The sequence below is a fragment of the Sebastes fasciatus genome, chromosome 5, assembly GCF_043250625.1.
Source record: "Sebastes fasciatus isolate fSebFas1 chromosome 5, fSebFas1.pri, whole genome shotgun sequence".
In the NCBI taxonomy this organism is placed as follows: Eukaryota; Metazoa; Chordata; class Actinopteri; order Perciformes; family Sebastidae; genus Sebastes; species Sebastes fasciatus.
The window spans coordinates 32,760,284-32,787,473 of NC_133799.1; the positions used below are offsets into that span (position 1 = coordinate 32,760,284).

The window sequence follows — 27,190 nt, forward strand, 5'->3', positions numbered from 1 at the left end:
GATTGCAGCTGTAACCCTTCACATGCTGGCTGGACTGTGCACTCATGGCCAGATTTCGCTTTGGGTTAGTCCAAGATAGGACTGAGGATGTGGACTAGATGCTGGATATGCCTGGAAAATAATCTCTGTTATACAGTAAGAGAGGAGAGAATTGACTTCAGAAATGCATAGCAAATTCCAAGACATTAAAAAAAAGCATTAGATAAACTGGTGAGTTATCAGATTGCCAAATGTTGTGACATTAGGTCAGTGAGAGAATATTGTAATCACAACTTGGTAACTGAAATGGATTGGATTGTGATCTACCACATGAGCAAGGCAGCAAGTTTTGGCCCGAACACCAAAGCCTCCGCAAGGGCCTTGAAAATGATTCTCTTGTTGCTTGTTGGCAGATGAATCAAAGCAAGATTATCCCTTGATGTTGTTTGAAATATTTATCAAAAGAGACAATACAAGGAGTGGCACAAATCATAAATATCAAGAAATATAAAACGCTAATTCGAAGCACATTTTAAGAGGCTGAAAAGTCTTTTACTTTGGAAACATAAGCAGGGCTCAAGACACGGATACTTGGAAGTAAAAAAGAGAAGGAGGCATAGCAACCATATGGAGGCATAAAACATACCATGACAAAAAGTTGTTTTCATATACAGTATATATTGCAGGCGGCTGTGGCTCAGGAGATAGAGCGGGTTCGATCTTCGGAACCTTGTGTCCTCATGTTGAAGTGTTCTTGGGCAAGATACTGAACCCCAAATTGCTCCCGAAGGCTGTGCCATCGGTGTGTGAATAAGTATTTAGATCAGATCCTGATGGGCAGGTTGGCACCTTGCATGGCAGCCTCTGCCATCAGTGTATTAATGTGTGTGTGAATGGGTGAATGTTGACATGTAGTGTAAAGCTCTTTGAGTAGTCGGAAGACTAAAAAGGCTCTCTATAAACGCACGTTCATTTACCATCTTGAACATATTGCAAAATGCCAGTAGATGACCTCAAAGAGTCGGGCTACATTGGGATTGGGCTCAGCCCACTTTAGGGGGCTGTACTCTGAAGCCGATCGTAAATAGCGAGGGTGTTCAGCGAGCACACTTCTGGGCCCCCAGTAAGCCCTGTAAGCCCCAGAGTTAGGGCAGATGGAGGACTGGGATTACTCGCCTCTCTTTTGCCTTTTTACAGTCACCGATGGATGGGTGTGTTGGGAAAGAACAATGAGTTCAAACTAACTCGAAGATGAGGGTGATGAGATTAAATGATGCAAGCAGAGCAAGGGAGTAGTTGGTGATGTAGGGGAGTTCAGTGAAGGTGGGGGTCTCCACAACAGATTGTTATGGCGCCCTCTTGGGAGCTTCCTGCACGGAGCATGGCTAATCCAGAGCAGCCTCCGGCCTCCTGCTTTACAGCTGACTGGGGAGAAACAATAAAAAGGCGTCCCCTCTGTAGTGTGCGGAGCAGGCAGGGGCGAGGCGCTGGCGAGAAGCCCACACACTGCAGCTATGCATGACAAAGTGCAAACAACCCTCCTCAACAGGGCAGGGCGGGGACTTTGAGGAGTTGCCAGGGACACCTGGTCACTGAGTGCATAGCAAGGTAGGGAGGGCGTAGTCTACAGCAGTGATGGAACTGAACTACACATATATATGGACAAATACATATAGGATAACATATGTCACAATTTGCCCATATACAGTGCACTGCAGTATTTGCATGACCTTGCAGCTCTAGGGAGGTTGAATGTACTTCCTTCCTCATGAAACATTTACGAAGCCAATTTTTAAAAAATATTTCAAATCCTGTATTATTTACATCCTTGTTTACTAGCTAGCAGTCTTCTACATTGCCCTTGTTGGTGCATTGCTACACCTCTCTGCATGTTACCGCCGGCAACTGATCACCGAAGCAGCTTGAAACAGAGAGCAGGACAGTGTGTCGCGCCGCCCGGGTGATCGTGCGGGCGCGTGTACATCCTCGTGCATGTGTGCAATACAAACAAAACAGGGACTCCAGTGGTCAAAGGCCCTGTTCACACTGTTCATTAACATGCGTCTTGGGTGATCCGATCACAAGTGCACAGCTTTAAGTACTTCAGTTCACACCTGGCATTAGAATGCGTCTCCACGTGCGTCTCGTCTCGAGTGACCACTTGTGATCGGATTTCACTTCCCCGCTCTATATGCAAATAAACATGTACATTATTTCCGTTTGCAAAGACCGAATGCGTTGTTGTTTTTAAACGGCGGGAGGCAGCAATGCACTTCCCATGCCTAGTCTGCTGGAAATTACAAGAAGAAGAAAAAGAAATCAAAACAATACAGGCTGGGTCTATTTCTTGGCGTGTTCCAGGCAAACTAAAGATACATATTCATGTCCATATAAATGACATAACCAATATATCTCTATGGGCTTTTCGAAATTTTCAGACGTCGTGGACAAAGCCAGCTTACATGATTTGAGAACCAACTGGAGATGAGAAAAAGGAGGAACAAAAAGAGAGCCATGGCTGTGATGATGTATTTTGATATTACGTCCTTGTCTGGGACGCATCAGGATGCATTAGTGTTTACACACGACACTACTCTACTGTGCTACTGTGACGGACTTGTTTGACCGCGCGAACACAGCCTCCCTCTTTCATTTCTTCAACCCTCCTTTTTGAAAAGGTCGGCATTGTGATATTTGCGCAATTCCAAAAACCTGTTGATATCCAAGTCTTTCATAGTGTTTTTAAAAGTAGGTGTGTTTCTCCTTCCGGCCAGAAATGTGGGCTTTTCTTTTTGGCGTGCATCTCTGCAAACTGTCGGCTAGTTGGTTTGTGTACAACGCACAGAGCTGGCCGTAAACAGGCAAGAGGCCATGTGTTGCAAACTGCCATAAAAAACCCAAGTAAGACGCATATTCCATATGCGCTGTATACATGTCCAAAGAAAGCTCCTAAAACCTGAATAATATCGGCATCTCCCTCATGTCTTAATCAGAAAACGCTCCATTCGGAATAAGGCCTAATTCAGAATATCCCAACTGAATATGCTGTTTACATGACCCGTATTTGGAATAACAGTGGAATATTAGTGTGCATGTAAACATAGTCAGTTTTGCACCAATGCACCCAAATGGGTTCATGTGTGCCATTGTGTTGACTATGCTTCCTCTGGGGGCAAATATGTGGAAATAACTGAGCCTTTTTTATTTATGAGTTTCTTCTCATGAGGTTGAGTTTGATTTAGTTTTGGTGTGTTTTCATTACTTACATTGATGTAGTACAGTATGGTCCCAGTTGTACTGTGGTCCCTTTCCCTGAAGTTATAACAGCATTAGAGCTCTCTATACGGTTCCAACTGCAGATTGTGCTCATGTGCTGTAATAAACCATGTGTGCTACGGCCATGTATTCAAGGTGTATTTATAAAGTACATGCTTGTTAGCAAGTCAGTGTTATTGCTATAGTTGTGCCAAAATACTTGAAAAGATGCATAATCACCAAAGCTCCACACACAGCTGTTTCCAGGAGTCCCTTTAAACACAGCTGCTGCAGTTGTGTGCGTTTCAAACACTCCACCCATGTTGTTCCTCCCTTCTCAGTCCCTAAAGCTGTCACCTCAACAACGGGCAGTAAAAGAAGCTTTTGTGCTCTCCGGGTGCTCACAGAAAAACACCAAAAGCACAGAGCCAAGTGCATGATGGCCGTTAGTGTAGTTTGTAGTATAAAAATCTGAAAAGGGCATTTGAAAATGTGTTAATAATGGTGGCAAAGTGGCTGGGTCCAGTGTTGAACAGTGAGACTATTGTCTTGGCTCTCTTGGAGCCTGCTGGAGAGATTAAGCACCCAGAGAAGAGATGAGGTACAGAGGAGAGGTGGGAGGGAGTGGGTCGCAGGGTTGATTTGAAGGGCTTGGATGGTGGTTTGGAGTGTGTTGCAGGGGAGGGGGCTCCCTCCCTCGCTCTAACTCTCTTCCTCTCTTTTTAAATGAGAAGTCGGCAAGGGCAGCTGGAGGCACGCAGTGTGTTGTAGTGCTCTAGGGCCATGTGGTTTGTATTAGTGAGGACAGGGTGTCTGGCACCAGGATAGAGAGTGGGTGGTGCAGGGGGAGTTTAGGTTGTGTGAGGTTGAGAGGTTACAGGACATTTGGATTTCAGATATGAGGATATGAGATTCCACAAGGAGAAAGACCAGTGTGTTTGTGTATCTTTGTTTTTAGATGCAGTCGACAGATACAGACATCATGCATTAACACCGATACACAAACATACAGCACTGTATTTGGATGTTCCATAAACTGACATTAATACTGTAACCTCTCATCTGCTCATCTTTAAATCTAGCCACTGTTGATCCAGTCCTCATGCTGAATCAACACCGTGGGTCTCTAGATTGGTCTAGTCAATTACATGTTAACCTTTACAGGGTTTCTATCCCTGTGGGGAAATACTATGCACATATTTAATCTCATCAGTATTGATATCATTGTATCATGTGATGATAGTAATGACCAATCAAGAGTGCTGTATTGTAAGATGTTCTTTTTGGAATAAAGATGCATTAAAAGAATACCTCAAAAATGCATCGAGCAAAGCTCCCGTTCATTAACTTTATTTTTTCTCAAACATGACCCACAGTGAACTGTTGAAATCTGCTAAATGACTTGTCTGAATGCTAACATAGTCCAACCAAATAATCAGATGGTATATCCAGATAATTAGGATGAGTTAAACTGAGTTACCAGTTTGTTAAAGGAACAGTGTGTAACATTTCGGGGATCTATTAGCAGAAATGGAATATAATATTCATAATTATGTTTTCGTAAAACTTAAAAAACTTTATTACAATCATCATATATAGGTACATACAGTACATGAAATTTGACCTCTGCATTTAACCCATCCTAAGGAGCAATCTGGGGTTCAGGGAACCGCCAACCTTGTGGTTAAAAGACGACCTGCTCAACCCACTGAGCTTCAGCCACCTAAATTAGTTTATGATTACCTAAAACTAAGAATCGTTGTGTTTTCGTTAGCTTAGAATGAGCCCTTTATATCTACATACAGAGTGGGTCCTCTTCAGGGAGTCCGCCATGTTGCAACGCCATGTTTCTACAGTAGCCCAGAACGGACAAACCAAACACTGACTCTAGAGAGAACGTTTTGCGTTTTTACGTTACCTGAAGGCCACTATAGTTCTCTGACAGGCTTGTGAAATTGCAGTAATGTGAGCTGAAGAGTGCTAAACCGTGGTACCACCAGCCGCCGTCTGACCTCCGTTGCTCCTAAAGTAATGTTATTATGGTAAGGTTGGCTTCTGAGCGAGGGGAATGGCGTTACCACGGTTTTGCACTCGGCGGCTCACGTTACCACAGTCTTGGAAATGGAGGAGTGAGCGGAGGGGTACTCAGTTGGTTGAAATCTGCAACCACACCACTAGATGTCGCCAAATCCTACACACTGTCCCTTTAAGTACACCCATATAATATAATGCAATGCAACACATTTGGTGTGCAATAAATCCTTGGGAATGGTGCGATGGATGTAGAGTTCAGTACAATGCAGCCCAGTACTACAACACCTCAACAGCTGCAAAAATGACCATAGCACACCACTATGAAACACTGTCAGTAGAACAGAATACAATAAGCTTTGTAAGGATTTATTGCAGTCGGTCACTCAGTGCAGAGTGCATCTATATACTTTGTATTGTAATGTGCAATATCCTGTCACATTGTCAAATTTGCTACAACTCATTTGTTACCACTCCATCCAGCTCGATCAGATGCTGATGCTGCAGTCAGCAGTGGACTCAGACCAGGACAGCGTATCACCAGGATCCCTGCAACTGCAGAACAAGGAGAGAGCTTACAGGCAAAAACTGCAAGTATACCAGGAGGCCCAGCAGAGGCAAGCCCAACTTGTTCAGAAGCTACAGACCAAGGTGACTTGTGTGAATAAATGGACCTCACAATTCAGAAATTGTTACATGAAGTTCCTTTGGCTCAACTGTGCACCTTCTGTTTGTTTTATACAAGGTTCTTCAGTACAAGAAGAGGTGTGGGGAGCTAGAAGAGCAGGTGCTGGAGAAGACCTCGGAGTCTGAGAAGATGAGATTGTTGGTATGTACAGACTGTATAGCATCACCTTCTAGAATCAGTATTGCTTAGATATAAATCTTCAAGTCCAAAGTCTAAAGGGTCTGCTAGGGTCCTCCAGAGGCCAGTCAGCATTATCACAACGTCGATATGTTACAGTATTTACACTAATATTCAAAACAATGTTAAAGTGTTAAGCTCATGCTTGTTCAATGGGAGCAAACATTTTTGTTCAACTAGTTATAATTAATTTAGACATGAGAACAGTAGGACCTCCGGGTCTGAAAAGCGAAGATAATGCAGTAGTGCCTTAAACTTGCATTCTTTCTAACAGCCAGCAGGGGGCGACTCCTGTAGTTGCAAAATGAAGTCTGATTGTATAGAAGTCTATGAGAAACTTACCCTTAATTTATTACCTCAGTAAACATTGTAAACATGAGTTTATGGTCTCAATCGCTAGTTTCAAGTCTTCTTCAGTACAGCATGATGTTCATTTAGTAAATGATGGTCCCATGTAGAATAAAATAGATGATAAAGCAGGGTATACTTTAGGGCGTGGCTACCTTGTGATTGACAGGTCGCTACTTGTCCGTGTTTTCGTCTTAAAACTTTAACCCTTTCACAGTGTGTTTTCAGTTCATGAAAGTTAATTGTAACTTTTTGGTCACCTATAAATGTCTTTTGTTCGGTTGTACTAAGCTTCACCCTCTCGTGTCACTTCTGGTTGCAAAAAAAACAAGATGGGGGCGGTCAAAAAACAATATGGTGACTGCCAAAATGGGTCGTGACTAGACGGTAACATGCAAATTGTGCGAATTGCGAAATTCTCGCGAAATGTTAAGGATTAGGCATTGACCTTGAATAGTTAAGCTTAAGCATTGACCTTGAATGGTTAAGATTCGGATAGGTCGTTGTCAGCAGGTCTCGCGAGAGTTTCTGCAAGTTTTTGCAATTTGCAGGTTACCTTTCTGACACAACGGCCAAAATGCCGGACTCGAAGCTTCAAACCGTAGTCCACAAACCAATGGGTGATGTCACGGTTACCACGTGCACTTCTTATATACAGTCTATGGCAGTAAAGGAATCATGAATAACTAAAAGTAAACTTGTGTAGTGTACTTTTCATGTTGTGATTAAGATTTGTGCTTTTATTTAAACATATTTAATTCATCCAAATATTATTCTTGGCTGAGCGGTGTCCACAGAGAAAATGAATTAGCAGATTTCCACTGTAATTATGTTGCTTTATAAATATTGGTTAACTGCTAATGTACTACTGCTACCATATACTGAAGTGTTATCAGGATGCCAGTAGTGGTGATGGTGGTGGTGGTGGTGGTGGTGTGTGTGTTCAGCTGCAGGCCCACCTGGACTCTGCCCAGCGTCATCAGCGGACTGAGCAGGATCTCAACATGGCTCTCCAGAATAAGTGCGCTCAGCTGGAGGAGGAGCAGAAGAGGTGAGTGATGGGCACCATGCGGTGCAGGTAGCCAGCTTCTCCAGCCAATAGAGAAACCTCGTACAGCTTCTGTACTCGTAAGTAATACATATTTGGGAGTTTTTAGAAAAAGTGTCTGGAATGCAGAAATCATCTAGAGCAGCAGGGAGTTGCTATTTGGATGCAGACTTTGAGCAGTAAATTCTCGGATAAACCTGTTAGAATTTGCTTTTTATTTCTCTGTTTCTTGTTGAGAAAGCCGAAATATTTCTGAGAAATGTGCGGACCAGAGATATTCCCAGCAGTTCTTTGAGGTCTCCTGCTGTTTTCCCCTGCCCCTGCTGCAGGGAGAAGGCAGAACCTGCCCTTGGCAGATAATCTCAGTATCCAATTTGTCAGAGAAAATTAGTGGGACTATGTTGGCTCGCTTCTCCAAAGCATTTTAATGAGGCTTCACATTAAGTGTGGGCCAACCTCTGCAGCTGAGGCCAGCTTTTAATGCCCTATGATTTATATAGTTATGGAACTTTATTTGAAATGCCCATGGCAGAGACCTGACAATTTTTACTGCCTAAAATATCACTCTCTGCAGAGTTACCGAGCTCTATCCCTTCTAGCACTTTGTAATGTAAGTGCAATGTAGAGATTAAGTCTACAACCGGCACTATGTTTTCGCTTATTATCGGGATTACTGCGTCTCCCTTTAAACACCCATCATTATCATCCCATACATGCAAACATGGGCTTGGCTTCCTCTCGGACAGATAACCGAACGTAGCGATGTGGCATGCTTTACTGTAACAGGGTGCGTGTTTAGTGTGAGAATGATGTAAACATTTTGATAAATGACTCTACTAGCAGATCTGGTTGATATTAAATCTAAGTTGACACAGACGTTATAAAACTGTCTCACATGTTCACCCAGTAAGTGTGGTTGGCAAGGGTGGATCTAAAGGCTACAGATGTTAAGAGTGGTATGCTGGCTATATGGATGACGATGATGAGTTTGGGTGCTGTGGAAAGGTTATAGTAGGGCGACATGACAGTCGTTCGTCAGGGGAGAAAAGCCAAATGGGCTCTGTTGTTATTTCCAGGTGTGCCAGCCTCAGCCAAGTCAACTCTCTGCTGCGGGAACAACTAGAGCAGGCGGGCGCTGTCAGCCAGGGGCTAACAGAGAGCTTGTGGAAGGCTCGCGAAGACGTCGACTTGTGTGATACCCGTCTGCGCAGAGAGCAAGAGGTGAGAGAAAACCCACAGAAATGAAGTTGCTTGAGTCAGAAAAGCAACAGGGGAAAGCTCAAGTTCATCCCTTTTTTTGCACAGAGATTGTGCAATTAAACTCCTGTTGAGTTCACATGGGGTAGGAATTCCATTCATGGCCAGTTTTGTCAATTCATTCTCATTCCCTGTTCATTTCATTGCTATGATTTTTGAGTTGTTGTTTCCTGTGAAAACATTCCAACTGCTGAGGGGGAGGAAAATTTTGTGCAAACAATCTGGCGTTCGTGCTGTAAATGGGCTACATCTGTTGATTCAGGGAAATCCAATTATTTTGTATGTGTGCCAGTGTGAGCCCAGGAGTTCCAGTATTGCATCTGTTTGGGATCACAATAAAATGATGGGTGCCATCATTTTCTATAAGCAACCCCTACCACCCACCCTCCAATCTCTAGTCCCCCTTGTTGCCTTCTTCTCTCTGCAGACGTGCGCCTCCCGGCTGAGTCGTGAACAGGCTCGTGTCAGAGCGCTGTGGCGCCAGGCTGCTTCCCTGCGGAGCACTTTCACCCAGCTAAGGGCTTTCACTGACAGGTGAGCGTGGCGCGCTGCCAGAATCCCTCTAGCGACTCCGGATTCCATAGGAACCCCCGCCTCTCCTGTGTCTCACACTCACGACTGCAACCGCAATCCATCTCTCTCAGCCAGGGATCAAAGTGGAACAGGTCAACAAGGTCGCCAGTCCCCCTGCTCATTGTTTCCTCACTGGTGGGACAGTTGGCTTAAGGTGTCTAGCCTCGCTGTTGAAATCATCCATCAGGACAAAGCTTGAGTCCTATAAGACATGTTGAACCACTGTGAGCACTACTGAAGAGTAATTTGCTTTAATAATGATTGCTCAGCTCATAGACAGCTGTACAGTACTGTAATTTCAACTGAAGACACTTCAAAGTGAGCCCTGATCCCAGAGCTTAACCGCTACAGACATCCACCCTTTTACAAATACAAAGAGACAGTTTTTTTAGTTTGACTAATAGCTCACAACTGTATGAGCAAAAACAGCACGTTATGTTTCCTTACCGTATGATACATTCTGTAAATTTTGACGGACATTATTCTGTTGAACAGGACTCTGTCTGATATGCGTGGGGAGTGTGTCGCTGCCGGCCGGCAGCTGCATGTTGCCTGCATGGATTTAGAGGTCAGAGTAACACAGGAGAGCACCTCTAGTGTTGTGGAGACGTCAGCACTGGAGAGGCAGCTGAAGGACAAACTGAAAGAGGCCATGCAGCTTCAGGGTCGCTGGGATGCAGAGAAAGTTGAGCTTAATTCCAGGTAAAGGCATCCCCAAATCTATCATTAAGAGTTTCATGGCAGCCAAAATGACATACGATTAAGCTGCATTTAGTTTAAGGGCTGCTGGATGCTTGTTTCAATGACATTGATATCGACAACTACATTGAGGCAACTCATCCCACAACTTATCTCTCAAAAGTCGTACACTTTTCACCATGAATTTGGGACTCAATAACTACTAATGGAAGTAATGGTTTGCTCAAGAACATTTTATGTCAGCCCCTAAGCTTAGGACTGACAGCACACAAGCATCATAAACTGAAATAAAAATTCTCAACCGATTAGACTTTGGTGTTATTTGTGGTTATAAGCCCCATAGATGTGGTTCAGTAGGGCCCTGCTACACCCAATAGCAGGTTTTATCATCTATTCACATGGTAGATCACTGAAAGAAGGTATAAAAGAACATGACAGTGACTTCTAGTGACCATAGAAAATATGACAGGAGCAGAAACAGAACTCAGGCGCTGTAGTATATACAGCGTGAGACTGCATTTCAGGTGCATGTCCCATGTGAAACAAGCAACGTGTAGTTGTCATTGTGTTCACTAGCGTTAAGTTTCACCTAAATTAAGTTATTTTACGCCAAAACACAAGTGTTTTTATTGCGTACACTTTTTTTTGTAGTTTTATTTGTGTTAAAAACGACATAGTAGGCATAGTAGGCCCCTACTGACCCACATATATGGTGCCAGCCCGTTCTCATTTCCAGGGCGTCAAATACCGATGCTTTGTCAAGGCAGTCTGCGTTTGATACCGGCGCTAAAGGGTGCCTTGTGCGGCTCACCAAGCTTTTCATTAACTACAATGTAAACCCATCTGTGGCAACAGTAAAAGCTCAGGGAAAGTGCGGTGGTGACGTAGTTTAAAGAGCGAAAGACACACACAGGGCGGGCGGGACATGAGTTGGATGGGTCGAACAAACACAAGGCTTTCATCCTAGAGACCGCTGTTCGTGTCCTGTTTGTTAAGTTTCGCTTTCAATTTATAATCAGCTGTTCGTTCGTGTCCCATGTTCACAATGTCAAGTCACATTTTCACTGTACAAATGTAGTAGTTTTATGCACAGCTATGCTGTTTTTTCCTAAACCTAACTAAGTGGTGTTGTTGCCTGAACTTAAGCAAATGTTTTTGTTTTATTCACAAAATTAAGCACGTCTTTACTGCAAGCGAAAAGTGACGCCGAGGGGTCTGACAAAGTGTCAGGTTATGACAAGTTGGGATGAGAATGTGTTGATGGTGCGTATAGCGACCGATGACGCACAGTTAATGGCCAGATAAAAGACAAATCAGGTGCAGTTCTGGGCGTGAGGTCATCTATATTGTCGTTAGTATCGTTTGATAAATTCTAAAATTCACAATCTTCCCATGATTGAAAGGAGAGCCAAATTGAATCCCCTTATATGGAACCCTGGAACTTTCCATAGGCTTTGATCATTAAAATCCTGCACATCAAGCTATTGTGTCTTTTGCACTTCAGTCAGAGGACTGCAGGGATGTCAGTGCCTTTGTATTCAGAGTCTTAGCTGGCTGTTGATCGTATCAGAAGTCATTGTTAAGCCCATGATTCTATGCAGAGAATATGATAGTGTTGATGGTCTAGTAGAGGAGAAGCACAGTACATGCCAGTCTTGTATCTCCAGTGTCTCAGGGAACCGTGTGTGTTTGTGATTTAATCCTCTGTCCATTTCCATGTATATGGATTGATATAGAATCCTGGAGCTGACTGACACAATGAAGCACCTTCGCAGCCAGAACAGCGAGAAGGATTCCGGCCTCAACACCATGCAGATCAGTCTGGACAGGATGGTGGGACTTTGGGAATCATGCCTGGGAGGTGGTAGATAGACGGGGGGTTAAGGGGGTTACACTGGATGTAGTCTGGACCCTATAGGCTTGATAAACTCCACAACTTCCTCGTCTAGAGGGCTGCAGTCTGGTGAATGTCAGGCTCGCTCTGTGTGTGCTGCTTATCTGACCTTAATGGTTTCCTGCTCAGGAGACGAGGAGAACAGAGGATAAAGCAGAGATGGAGGTCCTCCACACAGAGATCCAAGCCCTCCAAAAGATGTTATGCCATGTTCACCAGGTCAGAACAAAACAATATACTGAGCTAGATTAGGCATGAGGTTAGCACACGAGAAGATTAATTTTTTTTTTTCCATTCTCCTTCATTATTTGTGCCATATTCAGGTGTTTGGCGGTGAGGGTGATGGTAGTGGCTCTGAAAGTGCGTCCTCCTCACCTCTTCATGGCCGGTCTCCTCTGAGGAACACGTCCCTGATGGCTGTGCAGAGCGCTCTCTCCAAGCACCAGAAACAAACACAGGTCCAACAAAAGTGGCTGCTCTTCGTTCTTTCCTTATTGTAGATGTTTTAGAACGGTGGCTCCCAACCTGAGGGTAGCTGACATCACTGTCTTTCAGAGGCTGTAGCGGGCTCATTCTTAGAGCTAAAGTGAAGATAATGGTATCATATGAAACTGGACGACCTAGGGCATCCGTTAGTACATGTTATGCTAGCTTGTCGGGAAGGAAGCTAAATAATGCTCCAAAGTTAGGCTATATTTTGGCAATGGAAAAACTGGCAGGGCCATATTCACAGGGGTCCCTATGGGAGGGTTCTATAGGTACCCTCGAGTCTAGTAGTAGTATAAGTAGTATAAATGTGTTATTTTTGCCTATTCCAAAAATGGTGTATTCGAATATTTCTGCATACTGGGGTCCCTAAACAGTCTTGAATTACATAAATTGGGTATGACTGGAAAGCTGAGAACGTTGTGGATTCAGTGAGCCCAATTGTATTCATGTGTGATAATGTTAGCTCCCATAGTAGCCGTTTCATATAGTGAGACCATTTTTTGAAACTTGACCTCACTGTATAAAATTACCTGTGGGGACCTCTAGGATAATCACAGCCTCATGAAACTTTACAGCCACAAACTAGAGACCTAGAGCATTCAGAGGGTTGATGGTTTTCCTTTGGTATACTGACAATAAGGGGGTTTCTGAGCAGTTTACAGAACAGAAGTGCTCGAGGGTTAACGGTTAAATTGATCTTAGATTGAACCATCCCCTAGAAAAAAATCATGCTATTCATGTACACACTTAAGTCATAGTTTTTAATGAGTAGAAATAGCTTAATTTTAAGAGATCAGAAGCCAAAAATGTGGGGAACCACTGTTTTAGAGAGATAATATGTCTGAGATAACACGTTGTAATGATATTTCACTCTACTTTCAATAACTACTACACACCACAAACAACGCACCCATGTTAAAACTGCAGGACCTACGAGGGCGTCTGGATGCTGCCCTGGAGCAGGTGGAAACACTGCGTGACCGCCTGCAGGAGAGGGACACTGAGAGGAGAGAGCTGGAGCACAAGATCCAGGAAGTTAGGAGGGAAAGTCAGGAGGCTAAAACAGCTCTGGAGGAAAGCCTCCGAGACGGCAACAGATACCGCTGCTCACTGGAGCTCATCTCCAGGTACAGCCTGATCGTGCAGCTATTATCCTTTTTCTGTGATGCAGCTTCAGGACTGCAGCTGTGTGTATTCTGTTTCATATTTTCTAAACTTTGTTTTGTTATTGGTGAAATTGTCATTAGACTTAAATGTTGTTTTTGGAAAAATACAAATGTTATAATGATGATGATGACAATTATTATAGCTTGGTTTTATGTTTAATCAAGTAAAAAAACATATTTAATGGTAGTCTGGTAGTTTGGGTGTTTTGAAATGGGGTTGTATGAGGTACTTATCCATAATTGGTGTATTACTTACAGTAGATGACGGTCGACGTGCCCCCAGCATCGAGAAGCAGAGCACCGGCACCAGAGCAAAGCAATACAGTGCTGTGGACGGGGGAGGCAGAAAACTTATTTTAGTCACCTAAAAGAAAGACTCACCTACAACAATTGATATCCGTTTAAGTATATGCTATATTTAGAATATTTTCCGACAACGAACTGAACTGAAAGTGAAATCATAAATAAGCTTCACTTTCCCAGAAGGAAAGTGCTGTCTGAAGGCAAGATAAAGCTCTGAAAATATTCTAAACATAGCGTACACTTTCTGTCGACCCCGTCCACAGCACTGTATTGCTTTTCTCCGGTGTCGGTACTCATGTCTGTTTCTCCAAGCTGAGGGCGTGCCGACCGTCATCTACTGTAAGTAATACACCTACTATGAATAAGTACCTCACAAAACCCCACTTCAAAACACCCAAACTATCCCTTTAAATATATTGAAAGCTCAGCAAAAACAATATTTATACAACATTATACAGTGTTTGTTATGTTGTGAAGGGTTTTGTTGACATTGTTTTTTAGAAAAATCAAGTGTTTTGATAATGATGGTGATCATTGTGCAACATCTGACCTCCCTGCCTCTCTCCACCTCCGTGTCTCGCAGTGAGAAGGGCAGCCTGGAGAAGCTGCAGTCGGGGCTGCAGCAGGAGGTGGACTCCCAGCGTGCCGAGCTGGAGGTACTGCGAGGCTCATCACTGGAGCTCCAGAGACAGCGGGACCTCCTGAGGCAGCAGAGGGAGGATCTGGAGACGCAGCTGGCACGCCAGCGCACGGAGGCCCAAAGAGGGTACACAGCACGAGCCGAGGGAGGATGACCGTTACACAACACGCATCCCGTCACCCACGATTGTTTTCAAGCTCCGTTTGTTTACAGTTCAGATCAGTAACACATGTCATTCTCCGGCCGGCAATGCACCCAAATGACATTTGGATGAAATGTAAATGATTTACATTGCATTACTGCACTCATGCAAGAGGAAAAGTTTGTGTTCCTCTTTTTGAGGGTTTCTTTTGCTTCAAAAAAATTTGATTAGCTGAGAATTGGAGCAGGACATGCGATACAATAACTCCCTCAGTGTTCTGGCCTTTGGCACCAACATTTCTCCATCTCTCAAAGTGGAGATGGATGGCTGTTAAGGGATTTTGTTTATATAAAAAATCTGCGTGTGTGAGGCAAAGGAACAATGTGAGATAGTCATGTATGTGTTACATTTTGTGTTTCAGTGAAAGGAGTCTGGAGGAGCTTGAAGGGAAGCACTCGACTCTGCGTAGGGAGCTTGTGACGGTGAAGGAGGCTCTGAGTCAAATCACCCTGCAGAAGGAGGTGTTGGAGGATGATAAGGCCAGCCTCGCTCTGGCTCTCAGCAAGGTAGATCGCTTTGTTCTGAACCAGATAGCCTGATCTGTGTTACTAGATTCTCAAAGTGTATTTCTTTACTTATTTGTTCATTTGTTACCTCAATGCAGAAAATGAGGAAGGGCAGGCACCCTAACCGGCATCTTTTTTCATCAATTCATTATAACGGGGAGAACATGCAAACTCCACACAGCAAGTCCCCAAACCAGGTTTGAACCTGCGACCCGCTTGCTGTTAGGTGACAGTGCTAACCACTGCACCACCGTGCAGCCAATAATTATATTTATCATGATATAAATAAACAACTGGTCCCTGACATTGTTGGCTTAAAAGTGTTTAGTCAGTTTCACTACAATTTATACTTTTATTAACAAATAGGCCGGGCACATGAGAAAGTGTGAGAAAGAGAGTTAGAGGGGTGAAAAGTGTATTTCTTTTTCTCTTTATTTATTTCTTCATTGTTACCTCAATGCAGAAAATATGGAAGGGTGCCCATCGGCATTTCTTTAAAAAAATATGATTAATTTTTTTTTACCGTAATGTGCGTCCCTGCGTGCCACTATCGGAACCCAGTTTTGCCGATAACGATAGTTTGTAAAACGTCCTATCGGCGCTGATTAATCAGCCAAACTGATTAATCAGTCTACCTCTACAGTATATAAAACCTTCTAATATTTATGATTCACTCCACAGAGTGAGTCCCAGAGTGCTGCACACGAGTTAGCCTTCACCAAACTGCAGAATCAAGAGGCTGCCCTAAAAGATTCTCTGGCTAAAATGGCTGCCCTGAGTGAAGGCTTAGCCAAAGACAAGGTGGAACTCAATCGTATCCTGCTGCAGGTCAGTAGCCGTGGCGTGCAGTTGCCCTGTAACTTTGATGGAAGTGCAGAAAAGTTAAATATTTTAGTTCCCCTTCCAGACAGAAGGTGAGAAGACGGAGCTAGGTGAACGTAGACGGGAAGCTGAAATGGAGCGGGCAGCAGCCAGGGAGGAGACGGCGCGGGTGCACCAGGAGATGATGAATCTCCTCGCTGAGAAACAAGCCCTGGAGAGCTCCAACAGCCACTCGCAGGATCTCTGCCAGAAACTTGAAGCGGAGCTGAGCGTGCTGCAGAAGGAGAGCGCTCAGGCCCTGGAGCAGCACTCCCAGGTCAGAGACCCCCGGCCATTCACACACCACTTCAGCCTCCATCCTCCCAACTCCCACCACCTGGGAGAGCTACGTTGATGTTATTTATAGCTTTCAGCAGGATCATGGAGCTTGTGATCACATTAAATAGCAATGTATTGGAGGTACTGGACACATCTGCTATGTTTTGTTTTTTTCTTTCAAATGGGATATGGAGAGCCCCACTCTGTGTTTTATGAGTACCTTGGGACATAACAAGCAAGGGATCTTCATGAACAAATGTGAACTGGAAAAGATAAATAGATAGACATATAATATATCCAGTGGGGGTTAGTGAAAGACCCAATAAATTAACACCTAAAGTATTCCCATTCTTCCCTCAGCAGATCCAGATCTCTGTGTTCCGTCCCCTAAAGAATGAAAAGAATCCTCCCCTGTTTTGTTATCTGTTCTGAATGTGAAACTGGGATATCCGCGTTGATCTCGGCGAGAATATAACAAACCTAAACAATTTGACAAATTCCATCCAAACATTTTTAGACAGCTTATCTGTAAAAATAAATCAGCTGTGTATAAAACAAGCCCTGGAGTGGCCTCCATTGCACGAAAGCTCATGTTTCCTCCCCTCATTCGGCGCCACTCACATCCATAACATTGGTGTTGTTCATCCACTTTAATATTTACCCAAGGAGAGGCTGAAACACATCATGTGCTAATATTTAGTTAGTGTGAGTTCGGTGTTAGTTTAGTTCGAAATCAACTTACAGTGATAGTTGCTTTTCAAACAATTCGTTGCAGTGAAATATTAGAAGTTGCAGGGGCCCGTTATAGACACCATTGTGTGATGGTGTGTTAGGAACTGGCCAGGGTAATACAATTTTGAGATCCTACAGTTTACAGTAAAAAAGATGTCCTGTTTCAGAATAAAGCTTTATCATTGCTTATTTCAAACCAGGCAAATAACCCACCAATGAATAGTTTGACATTTTGTGAAATAAGCTAATCTGCTTTCTTGCTGAGAGTTAGATGAGAAGATCGATACCACTCTCTAATGTCTGTTTGCTAAATATGAAGTTGAAGCCTGCAGCCGGTTAGTTTAGCTTTGCATAAAAGACCTAACAGCAGCTCTAAAGCTCACCAATTCACACGTCATTCCTTGTTTGTTTAAACTGTACACTAACAGTAATGTAAGGATGACCGGTTGTGGTTTTACGAGGGGTTACATGTTGGAACTATTTCGTGGCCGGTGCAGTTTTGTTGTCACAGGGAGGTTGCCAGGCAAGCAGAAGGAAGTCACTGGGCAGGCCAAAAAATAGTTCCTGTACGTAACCCCTTGTAAAATCACAACTTGTTGTTTTTACTCTTTGGTTTTTGTACGGAGTAAAGTAAACAAAGATACAACATGTTAATTAATGAGCTTTAGAGATGCCTTTAGGCTGAATTTCCTTTGGACAGAGCCAGCTGTTTCCACATGCTTCCAGTCTTAAAGCAGCAGTGGGTAGAAATGGAGCAAATATGATTAAAAAAAGTTATTTTTATAAAACGGTTACTATATCCCGACAGTAGTGCATGAGACAGGTAATCTGAAAAAATCCTGTGCCTCTGTGTCCTCCGGTGCTCCTAATGGCATCTGCAAGATTTATCAAACCAGAGGAAATCAACCAATCAGCTGATCTGGAGTCTGCCGTCCAGCTGCCGTCTATGAGAGCCAGGCTGTCAATCACTTGCAAAGTCCGATCAAATGGTCAAACTAGGCAGCGCTGATCAAATATGAATTAATATTCTGTTACTGTTATGTCTATTTCTCACCTCAAATGTTTTCAGAAACATCTTGTAGTGTACTGTTTATCTTTAAAATGAGAAAGTTTGTGGCCCGGCAGCCATGTTGAGATCAGTTGAGGAAATACCAAGCACCTCCCACCAGCCGGAGCACAGCCAATAGGAACACTCTCTCTGAAATGACCTGTGATTGGCCAAAGTCTCCCGTCACGGGCTAGATTTTTTAAAGCCTGAAAGCAGTGCCATGAGGAATTGCAGAGGTCTAGTTTTCTCTCAGATCACTTGAATTACAATATGCTAAAAAGTTATTACGGAATTTTTTGCTCCATGATGCCAAAAGTATACTGCCTACTGAAGCTTTAGTGTTAAGCTAATCACCTCCTGGCTCCAGCTTCATATTTAGCGTACAGATGTTAAAGTGGTATCGATCTTCTCATCTAACTCCCAGCAAGAAAGCAAATAAGTGTATTTCCCAAAATGTTGAAATAGTCCTTTAGAACAGTAGTTTTCAAAGTGGGGTCCGGAGACCCCCGAGGGGTGCTTTGAGGGGGTTCTAGGGAGTCTCCAGCAAAAAAAGGGAATCATTTATTTTCACTATGATTCCATCCATAAGTAACACAATGACAGAATGTAGGACTATTTTGGTCATGGGCTTCATACACTTTCTGTAATAAAACATCTTAAAGCAAAGATTTGATCAAATGAGTATCCATGGTTTAATTTGGGAACCACTGCTTTAAATGACACTGAAACCTGTCGACTGTCAATGCCTCAAGTAATGTTTTTCTTTGACCTTTTAAACCATTTGCAACTCTATTTTTCACTTGCCCGGTTGGGCAAATGGGGAAGAATCCAAGATTGGTCAAAAATGTACTTGCCCAAAGACAATTTTTACTTGCACCTATACAAATTGTTTTATTTATTAGCAGTTATCAAATAACAACAAAGACCAAAGTTATTTGTCATGTTTACACTTTATTTAGGTAAATGAATCTGAAGTTTCGTCCATATCCTCTAACTCCTGTTTCCAGGATAATTGAAATGCTTGCTTGCACTTCATCTCATAAACTTTGTCTTTAACCGCCACCAAATTCTTGCGAGTGCCCGATCGGTACTGTGCATGTGCAACTCTCAACAGATATGGGAAGGAAGCAAGATGGCTCACTCCATCTCCGGAAAGAACTATGTGTTTCATTCTTTTTTACCACTTGCCTAGTCGGACAAGTGAGTTGCTAGATTTACTAGCCCAACGTGGCATTTTACTTGCCCCTGCTATCAAGTTTGCGTTCAAGTGTTCAAGTTGAATCCCAGGACAATCTTCTCCTCAGTACTTTCATACAATAATGTGTTGAGTTTAATAAATGCTGAATAAAACTCAGCAAGTTCCGCATCAACTGCACATGTTCCCTGTTCATTATTTTTCTTGCTAGATATAGCTCCTGTGGTGTGTCATAGTGATTTAAGTGGTAACTGGAAAAAAAATCGTAACCCCCACTAATCATTTATGTTTTGCTTCAGGCGGTGCATTTGTTATGGCCCTGCAGTTCCTACACACTGTCATGAATCGCTTAACGTTTGTTTAATTTATGCTTCATAACAGCAAAACGAGGGGTATGTAGAGTTCAATGTTAGTACAGCAAAAGTGGCTGCATGAAATGTAGAGGTTGGGTGGTTCACTCTCAATCCAACAGATTCACAATACCGACCGTGTTCCTTCTGCTGCTCATGAACAATTTGTTACACAGTTATGAGAATATAGATATGAAGTGTGTATACTATAGTTTGAATGCAGTCTTTATTTTGTCAACTTGAAGCAAAAATTATGAATTCATTACTTCGTGGCATTTTTTTTAAATTTGTGTTTGTCGGTGTCCAGGTCAACAGGCGGTTGAAGACTGTGTCAGAAGAGCTGTGTGCGTGCAGGAAGGAGATCGAGACGCAGACCACAGCCCTAAAGAGAGCTACCCATGACAGGGAGGAGCTGGCCAAGGCCAGGGCCACTCTGGATGTCAAGCTAAACTCCGCTGACCGAAAGGCCTGTGGTCTCACGCAGGAGCTGGTTGCACTTAGGTTCGTGTGTGTTTGTGCATTTGTGTGTGTGTGTGTGTGTGTGTGCGTGTGTTTGTTTGTGTGGTCTGACCTCTGAAATGCTCGGGACCAATTTCAGATTTATAACTAGTTTTCCCAGGTTGTTTTCTGCAGTTGTATTCAGCATACAGTAAAATAGTTTCTGTCATCATTGGTTTAGGTCAGGGTCAGGGTTGGGGTTAGGCATGTATCGGTTATGGATATGGTTAAGGTTAAGAGTGTAAGGAATGAATGTTAGTCAGTAAATCTCCTCGAAAGCATCATAAACAACCCAGTTTGTGTGTGTGTGTGTGTGTGTGTGTGTGTGTGTGTGTGTGTGTGTGTGTGTGCGTGTGTGTGTGTGTTTGTTTGTTTAGTCAGACCAACTGCCAATGTGTATTTAAGATTTTTGACTTTTAAGCAAATATTACTTTCTAAAGCACAGCAAGTCACATGTAACAAGAGTCTTTAAGTAACATGGTTTTATTTGGAAACTATGCTCATGATGGATCATTGGATTTTATGACCTACACCTAGTGGTTCAAAGGTGTTTTTTCTTCAGAGCTCAAACCACTTTACCGCTATGTTCCAGAGCCGAGAAGGAGTCCCTGGAGACGGCTCTGTTCGAGAGCCAGGAGCTTGCCTCGTCTCTGGAGGCCGAGCGCACCAGGACTGAGGGGGAGAGGCGCAGCCTACTCCTGGCTAACGAGGCCTTGACGCGTGAGTAGCCCCCTCCCTCAGAGACCCCGTTGTCCTCCGTGCCAAGCCCCCTGGCCATGAAGCCTTTCCAACAGCCCACTAGAGATCCATATTTCAGCTCTGAGCTCTGCAGCAGCTGGGCTGCGGGATCACTGGGGCTGCTTTCTCAGCTGACCAGGGTCCCACCACTCCGCACAAACACACATGGATCAGATAAGTCGTGTTAAGCTAGCATGTTCCACATAAAGACATGGATGAGTATCCCCTATAAATAAAACTGTGAATAGAATCTCGCTGATCCTGAGTGTGTCCATCTAATAATTGAGTAGGATTTTGATAGAGATTGGATACATCTGTCCAGGCGATGCTGCTCGGATGCGTGTGGATGCCGAACGCCAGTTTGCGCAAGCTGCACAGGAGCGGAGTAAGCTGGAGGAGCAGCTGGCACAGGTGGAGAGGGATGCCCTGCTGAACCTGAACAAAAAAGAGCAAATTCACAGAGAGCAGCTTGAAGCTGAACGCCGGCAAAAGGTCCAGTAAGACTTGCATAGCTAAGTTGGCTTAATGAAATTGAAATCGGATGCTTTAGCTATCTATTAACTAACAGGAACAACAGTGTGCGGAGCTGACAGTTCAGCGGGAGCAGGCAGAGGAGCAGCTGCGTAGACAGTGTGAGGAATGGCGTGCGCGCAGCCAGAAGGAGCTGCAGCAGGTGCAAGAGGAGCTGGCCGGGCTGCAGCAGGACTTCAACCAAAGACTCCTGCAGGCTGAGAGTGAAAAGCAGCAGGTGTGTGAGGTGGTCTTCATAGGTTTGTTATGATTCTTTATGAACCTTAAAATTTAGAGTGGAGTATTTTAGGATCAGCCAAGGGTTAAAGAATTCCCTCATAACCACAACATCCCAAGTTTTGTCTTCACAGTTGCCAGTGTATGTCCATCAAAAGCCACATGTCCTGCCAGTATCCTCATGCAAGACGCTAGGTCCATTCCTTGTCCTACAGTGGAAGTTTATCTAAGCACGATAGCTCCTGTGTGTCCATGTCCCCAGTTTTTTAATGCGTCCGCGCCGGCGAGTGCCGTGGCCGGAGGCATTATGTTTTCGGGCTGTCTGTCTGTCCATCTGTACTTAAGTCTCTACGTAGGTACGACATCCGTACATCTGTCCATCCGTACGTATGTACGTCCGGCCCATTCTCGTGAACGCGATACCTCAGGAACGCTTTGACGTAATTTCTTCAAATTTAGCACAAACGTCCACTTGGACTAAGTGATGAACTTCATTTCATGGTCAAAATTTGTTGGTCAAAGGTCAAGGTCACCGTGACCTCACGTACATCCCATTCTCGTGATATCTCAGGAACGCCTTTAGCAAATTTCTTCCAATTTGGCATAAACGTCCACGTGATGACATTTTGGACAGACATGGATGTAAACTGTAACTTGACTGGTTGGCGGAGGTATATAACCGCAAGGCTGTTATTCTAGTTTGTGAGTTATATTATGAATGACCCTGACCTTGCAGTCTGTTGTGTCCAGGCTTTGTCCCAGAAGGAGGCAGAGAAGGCTGCCCTCGCGGAGAAGCTAGCAGCACTGCAGCAGGACCTGGCCACGGCAGGCATGGAGCTCGAGTGCACGCAGAGGGAGGCACTTAGCAAACAGGAGCAGGAAAAGGTAAAAATATGGCAGGGTCACACTGGTCACTTTTCTCATTCTTTGCATATAACTCAGCTAACCAATTTGTGTACCTCTTCGTTCCAGAATATAACGGCTGTCATTCAGTCTGAGCTGCAAGACTTGAGGACTCAATTTGAGGAGTCTTTGAACTCCCATGAGAATGCCAAGAAGAGTCTAATTGAGCAGGTCAGAGAGTTGAACCAGCAGAGAGAACATGTACAACAGGAGGTGAGAACCTTTAAAAACGTCAGCTCTTTTTTTTTTCTAAAGGTGCTCTATTCGTTATCCAGAGCATTAATATAGCATCACAACTATTGTCTGTGTAAAGATATAGAGGAGTAACGTCTACCTGAGCAGAGAATGAAGTTGCTCTTGTAATCAGGGCTTCTCCTTCCTTTGTTGACATATCCGGGCCAGCTGCATTAGCTTTTAGCGCATGTTCGTGCATGTGAACGTGTCCTACTGGCTAGCTCACGGCTGGCACTACTGTGCACTGCTCTCATATGACGGTCACAGCTGGACGGCGCTGTCGTGGAAGCGTAGCAGCCACCCTTCGGTTCCCCCCAGGTTAGCACTGTTAGCTACGAGCTGCCGGCTCCATGGATGCATAAAGAGAACTGCGTTGGAAGTGGACTCCCGTTCATTCCTTTGAGAGTTCCTCAGTGGTGCATGAAGCCAAAATGGCTCGACTGCAGAGTGATGAAGTACCCAGATCTTACAACGTCTTCCGTATCCATTGGGCCCATAGAGTAGGCGCAGTAGCCGTTCCTTTAACCTCGCCTCCCAGCCCTCGGTCCATCCTCGGTCTGAGGCTCATTCAAATGAACGGAGGAAGGAGAATAAATCTGGATTCAGCTGTTAGTGCATTTCACAACTTTTAGGACCTAATGATTTAAATAAGGGATATTCAAGTGTTCGTACTGGGAAGTTGATTTATGTAAAAAAAAATGAATCCGTTGTTTTACAGACATCTCTTTCCCAATGTACGTCTATGGTGAAAAGTCTTTTTGGGCCACTACAGAAATTTGCTTCAAAGCCAAGCGCACTTCCTGGGGGCTCAGCTGTCGCCATGTTGAGAGCCGTGCGGAGGCAATAGAAGTGCTCCCAATCTTGCATTTAGCACCTTTAAACAGAAATATCATGGTCTTCAGTGGCACTAATGTATGATAATATCCGCTCCGTTGATGACTCATACAGGACTAATGTCTTAGTGAATGGATGTTGGCAGGTAAATATAAAGCAATTCATAGAATATATAGGGTGGATGTCTCCAGAGGTGGTTTGTGCAGTAGGATCACAGAAATGGATAGGAAATTACAGGCTTGTTTGGCTTGGCATAGGATGGGAGACCTCAGATCTGCTTCTAGCGTGAGAGGGAGTTTGCACCAATTAGTAACAGTGTGAGGGAGAGCCATTTACCATAGGCCGCTGTTGACATTGGCAGATGCCACAGAGCTTTACTAGCATCAGGGTGCCATCAGGTGCAGAGTGCACAGGGCCAAATCCTACAAGGAGAGGTGGTGTCCAATCTTAAGACTCCCTCTCTGTGTCTTTTTCCTGTCCAGTCCACTGGAGGAAAATTTTGTTCCATTGACCTTAATATAAACATAAAAGCGCAATTAGAGTCTAAAATTTTGGCTTAGTGACATACCTCCCAGAGCCAAATGAGAGCTGTAAATCTCATCTCTCGGGGTTGCTCGAGGTCAGGTTTGCAGCCACAGGGTCGCTGGGCGTTTTAGTGAAAACAAGCTCACAGTCACCTCATTAAGATGTAAGTGCAGAGTTGTAAGGGCCTCACTATGCCGTGATTTAAAAGCCTCGTTTCCCTGGAAAAGGGGATTGTTTATCTGTGTGGGACTTTTTGGGTTTCAATGAAAAAAGCGAAAATGAGGATCATCCTGTCTTCGCTCTGTCTCCTTAGTCTTGTCAAAGTATAGTGAATGAGGTTGTGTGGAGCCAGAGCAGAATAGTTTTGAGGTTTGGACGGCCCTCCCCACAATATATCAAGTCAAGCTTCAGCGACACTGTCATATTTGGCCGCCACCCCTGCTCGTTTTCCTTGTTTGATTATTTTCACTAATCCCATCGCAGGATTCTCATGTCAGGCAGTGACAAAGCAGGAGTGAGAGCGTGTGACGGAGAGCTAGTGAGTGTGGAAGAGGAAGAAAGCAAGGGGAGAGAGAGAGAGAACGAAGAGGGTGGAGAGGATACGGTCCCTGGTACCATAATACGAAATCAAAGTTTGAGTTAACCCCTTGTGTAAATAAGCCAGTAGGGGAGTGTTTATTTTCTCCCTTGCAGCAGCGAGAGGCTGGCTCCACTGGGACTCTAGGTCCCCCTCTCCCATCCACATAACACAACACTGCTGCCCTCATATTCCCTGCCCTTCTCCTCCGCAACCATCCCCCAGCCCCAAAAAGAAAGAAAAAAATCTGATAAAATAAAGTATAATTGGCAAGATCAGCACTGGCTTGTTTTTTCTCACATTAGACTTTATGAGAAAGAACCATCTTGTGTGGCCTCTCTGAACATAACACTACTCCTCCTCCTCATCCTGCTCCTCATCCTCCCTCTCGCACCCCTCCTCCACCACGACCACCAGCCCCGGGGGTGGGGGGTTGGGGCGGGGGGGAGTGGCTGCTGTTTATCATGTTGCTCTCTGTGGATTCTTTACACTGCGAGCCACAGTAAGGAGATGGGGAGAGACAGCACCTGGCTACAGGCCCAACTGGCTCTTATCCATGCCCAGATAAGCTCTGTCCTCCCCATTTCTCTCGCTACACACAACATGCTGCCATAAAACTGAATATAGGTCGTACAGAGTCTTGAGATTGTGCACATGGCACTTAAAATAGGAGACGTGGAGGTTTCAAACAATGAATGCATTATCTAATCCAAAATCAGTCTTACGGTATGCTGAATGATTTTTCCTTTTCGATTTTGATGATTACATACATGTGTTTGAGCTTTTGATGTTCTGTAGATAACAGCCCCATAGAAGATTTTGATGGATTTTGAGAACATAAAGACTTTTGTGTGTGTTAGGTTATTGCGTTTATATTGAAAACAGGCAAGTTTTAAAAGCAGTTTAAGGCTTATTTTTAAAGTCCTTATTAACTCCTCAATAAACTATGTTTATATCGGTATAAAATTTACTAGTGCAGTGCCCGTTCGGAGCGCGTGCCCATCCGGAACGGGACAATTGCTTGGTTTCCAAAACTACTGCTTGCAGCGTTATCGAGAACTGCTTGCACCCGCCAAGTGTGAAGCTGATTGGATGAACAGATCTCGAGATGGGCGGTCATATTGACAAACACACACAGACAGACAGTGAGTACTTCCTTAATACATAGATGATGCTGCTACAGCGCCAAATGGCACCGAATTTGCCACGGTCACTCAGTCATCATATCTACACATCACAATAACATAAAGCGTTCAGGAGATAAGACGTTTTTGTAATATAAGCCCTGCCCACAGCGTTTGAGCTCATTTTGAGTGCCAGCTATAGCAAAACTGCATGGAACATAAACAATTCAAAAAAGTATGTTATTCCGGCTTGGTCGAGAGATGTTCTGTACCAAATTTGGTAACAATTACTCTAAAATTGTAGGAGGTGTATAGAGTGCCACAGGAATGAGTCCAAAAATCCGGGATTGAGTTAGCATTTTAGAACTTCCGGTTCCCTCGTCTAAAGGTCAATGTTTTTTTCGAATGGGTTTTTAGTTAGATGCCTGAAACAAGGAAGAGATTTTAACATTTTGTTCTACAATATAAAAAAACGTCAATAAATACCACACTCGGGAATTCTGAAGCTTTTGCGTGTCTTCAAAAAGGCGATGCTAACAAGTGGCTAAATGACACTACTAAACGTCATCACACCCACTGGTCCGCCCTTACAGCCTCGTTGTGTATACTCGCATTCATGTGAGCGGGTTTGTAGTTGGTTTATAGCCTAACGTTATCTTTTTACGTCTGGCGATTGCATTTACGCTTCAGAAATCATAAAATTGGTGTTCATTTGTGGAGATTACCTTGCTGAACAAAACGTGTAAGTATCCTAAACGTTTGTTTGCCACAGAGCTTATTTTCTGCTATAATCCAAAACCCAATAGAAAAATACCATTGGCTTTTTGTCGAGGGAAACCAGGGCGATGACGATAACTTCCTGGCTGGCTTACAAAAATATGTCATCCCTGGAGCACTCTTCAAAATTGTGGAAAATCATTCTAGAAGCAAATGGGCGTGGCTTATATGGATAGATTCATCTAGACCGAAAAAAAGGGAAAAATCAAATTTAGTTTCTGAGAGTTAAAGTTCAGAAGTTACAGGCCAGCCAAAACATAAAGTTCATGGTTATAGCGCCACCATCTGGTTAAATTGCACCACATTCGACACTGCACTCCCTTGGGTCCCCAGCAATACACCCGCCAAGTGTGAAGTAGATAAATGAGCAATTCTCGAGATATGCAAAGGACATACCGACAGAAAGACAGATGGAGATTCCATGCTTTATAGTCAGATATCAACGATAAATTCTAAATTGGGTTGACAACCAATCAAGAAACCAAGAACAAGAAAAAAACGTATCTATTAACC

At 43.9% G+C, this 27,190-nt stretch overlaps 1 protein-coding gene across 3 annotated transcripts in view; it reads left to right on the forward strand.

Moving 5' to 3' along the window:
• Positions 1–27,190, forward strand: part of crocc2 (ciliary rootlet coiled-coil, rootletin family member 2) — a 46,345-nt gene that overhangs the window by 9,043 nt on the left and 10,112 nt on the right. For 2 of the 3 annotated variants that reach the window (XM_074636506.1, XM_074636505.1), the window contains exons 4-23: positions 5,749–5,916; positions 6,011–6,094; positions 7,426–7,529; positions 8,603–8,747; positions 9,211–9,317; positions 9,852–10,058; positions 11,792–11,888; positions 12,079–12,168; positions 12,273–12,407; positions 13,366–13,565; positions 14,491–14,673; positions 15,111–15,255; positions 15,937–16,083; positions 16,163–16,393; positions 20,028–20,221; positions 20,811–20,938; positions 21,279–21,448; positions 21,525–21,704; positions 22,454–22,588; positions 22,676–22,819. In XM_074636506.1, the coding sequence (XP_074492607.1) occupies positions 5,749–5,916; positions 6,011–6,094; positions 7,426–7,529; positions 8,603–8,747; positions 9,211–9,317; positions 9,852–10,058; positions 11,792–11,888; positions 12,079–12,168; positions 12,273–12,407; positions 13,366–13,565; positions 14,491–14,673; positions 15,111–15,255; positions 15,937–16,083; positions 16,163–16,393; positions 20,028–20,221; positions 20,811–20,938; positions 21,279–21,448; positions 21,525–21,704; positions 22,454–22,588; positions 22,676–22,819 (2,994 nt within the window). Of the gene's footprint in view, positions 1–5,748; positions 5,917–6,010; positions 6,095–7,425; positions 7,530–8,602; positions 8,748–9,210; positions 9,318–9,432; positions 9,581–9,851; positions 10,059–11,791; positions 11,889–12,078; positions 12,169–12,272; positions 12,408–13,365; positions 13,566–14,490; positions 14,674–15,110; positions 15,256–15,936; positions 16,084–16,162; positions 16,394–20,027; positions 20,222–20,810; positions 20,939–21,278; positions 21,449–21,524; positions 21,705–22,453; positions 22,589–22,675; positions 22,820–27,190 lie in introns of those variants that run through there. The other variant, XM_074636507.1, reaches the window with a different exon arrangement.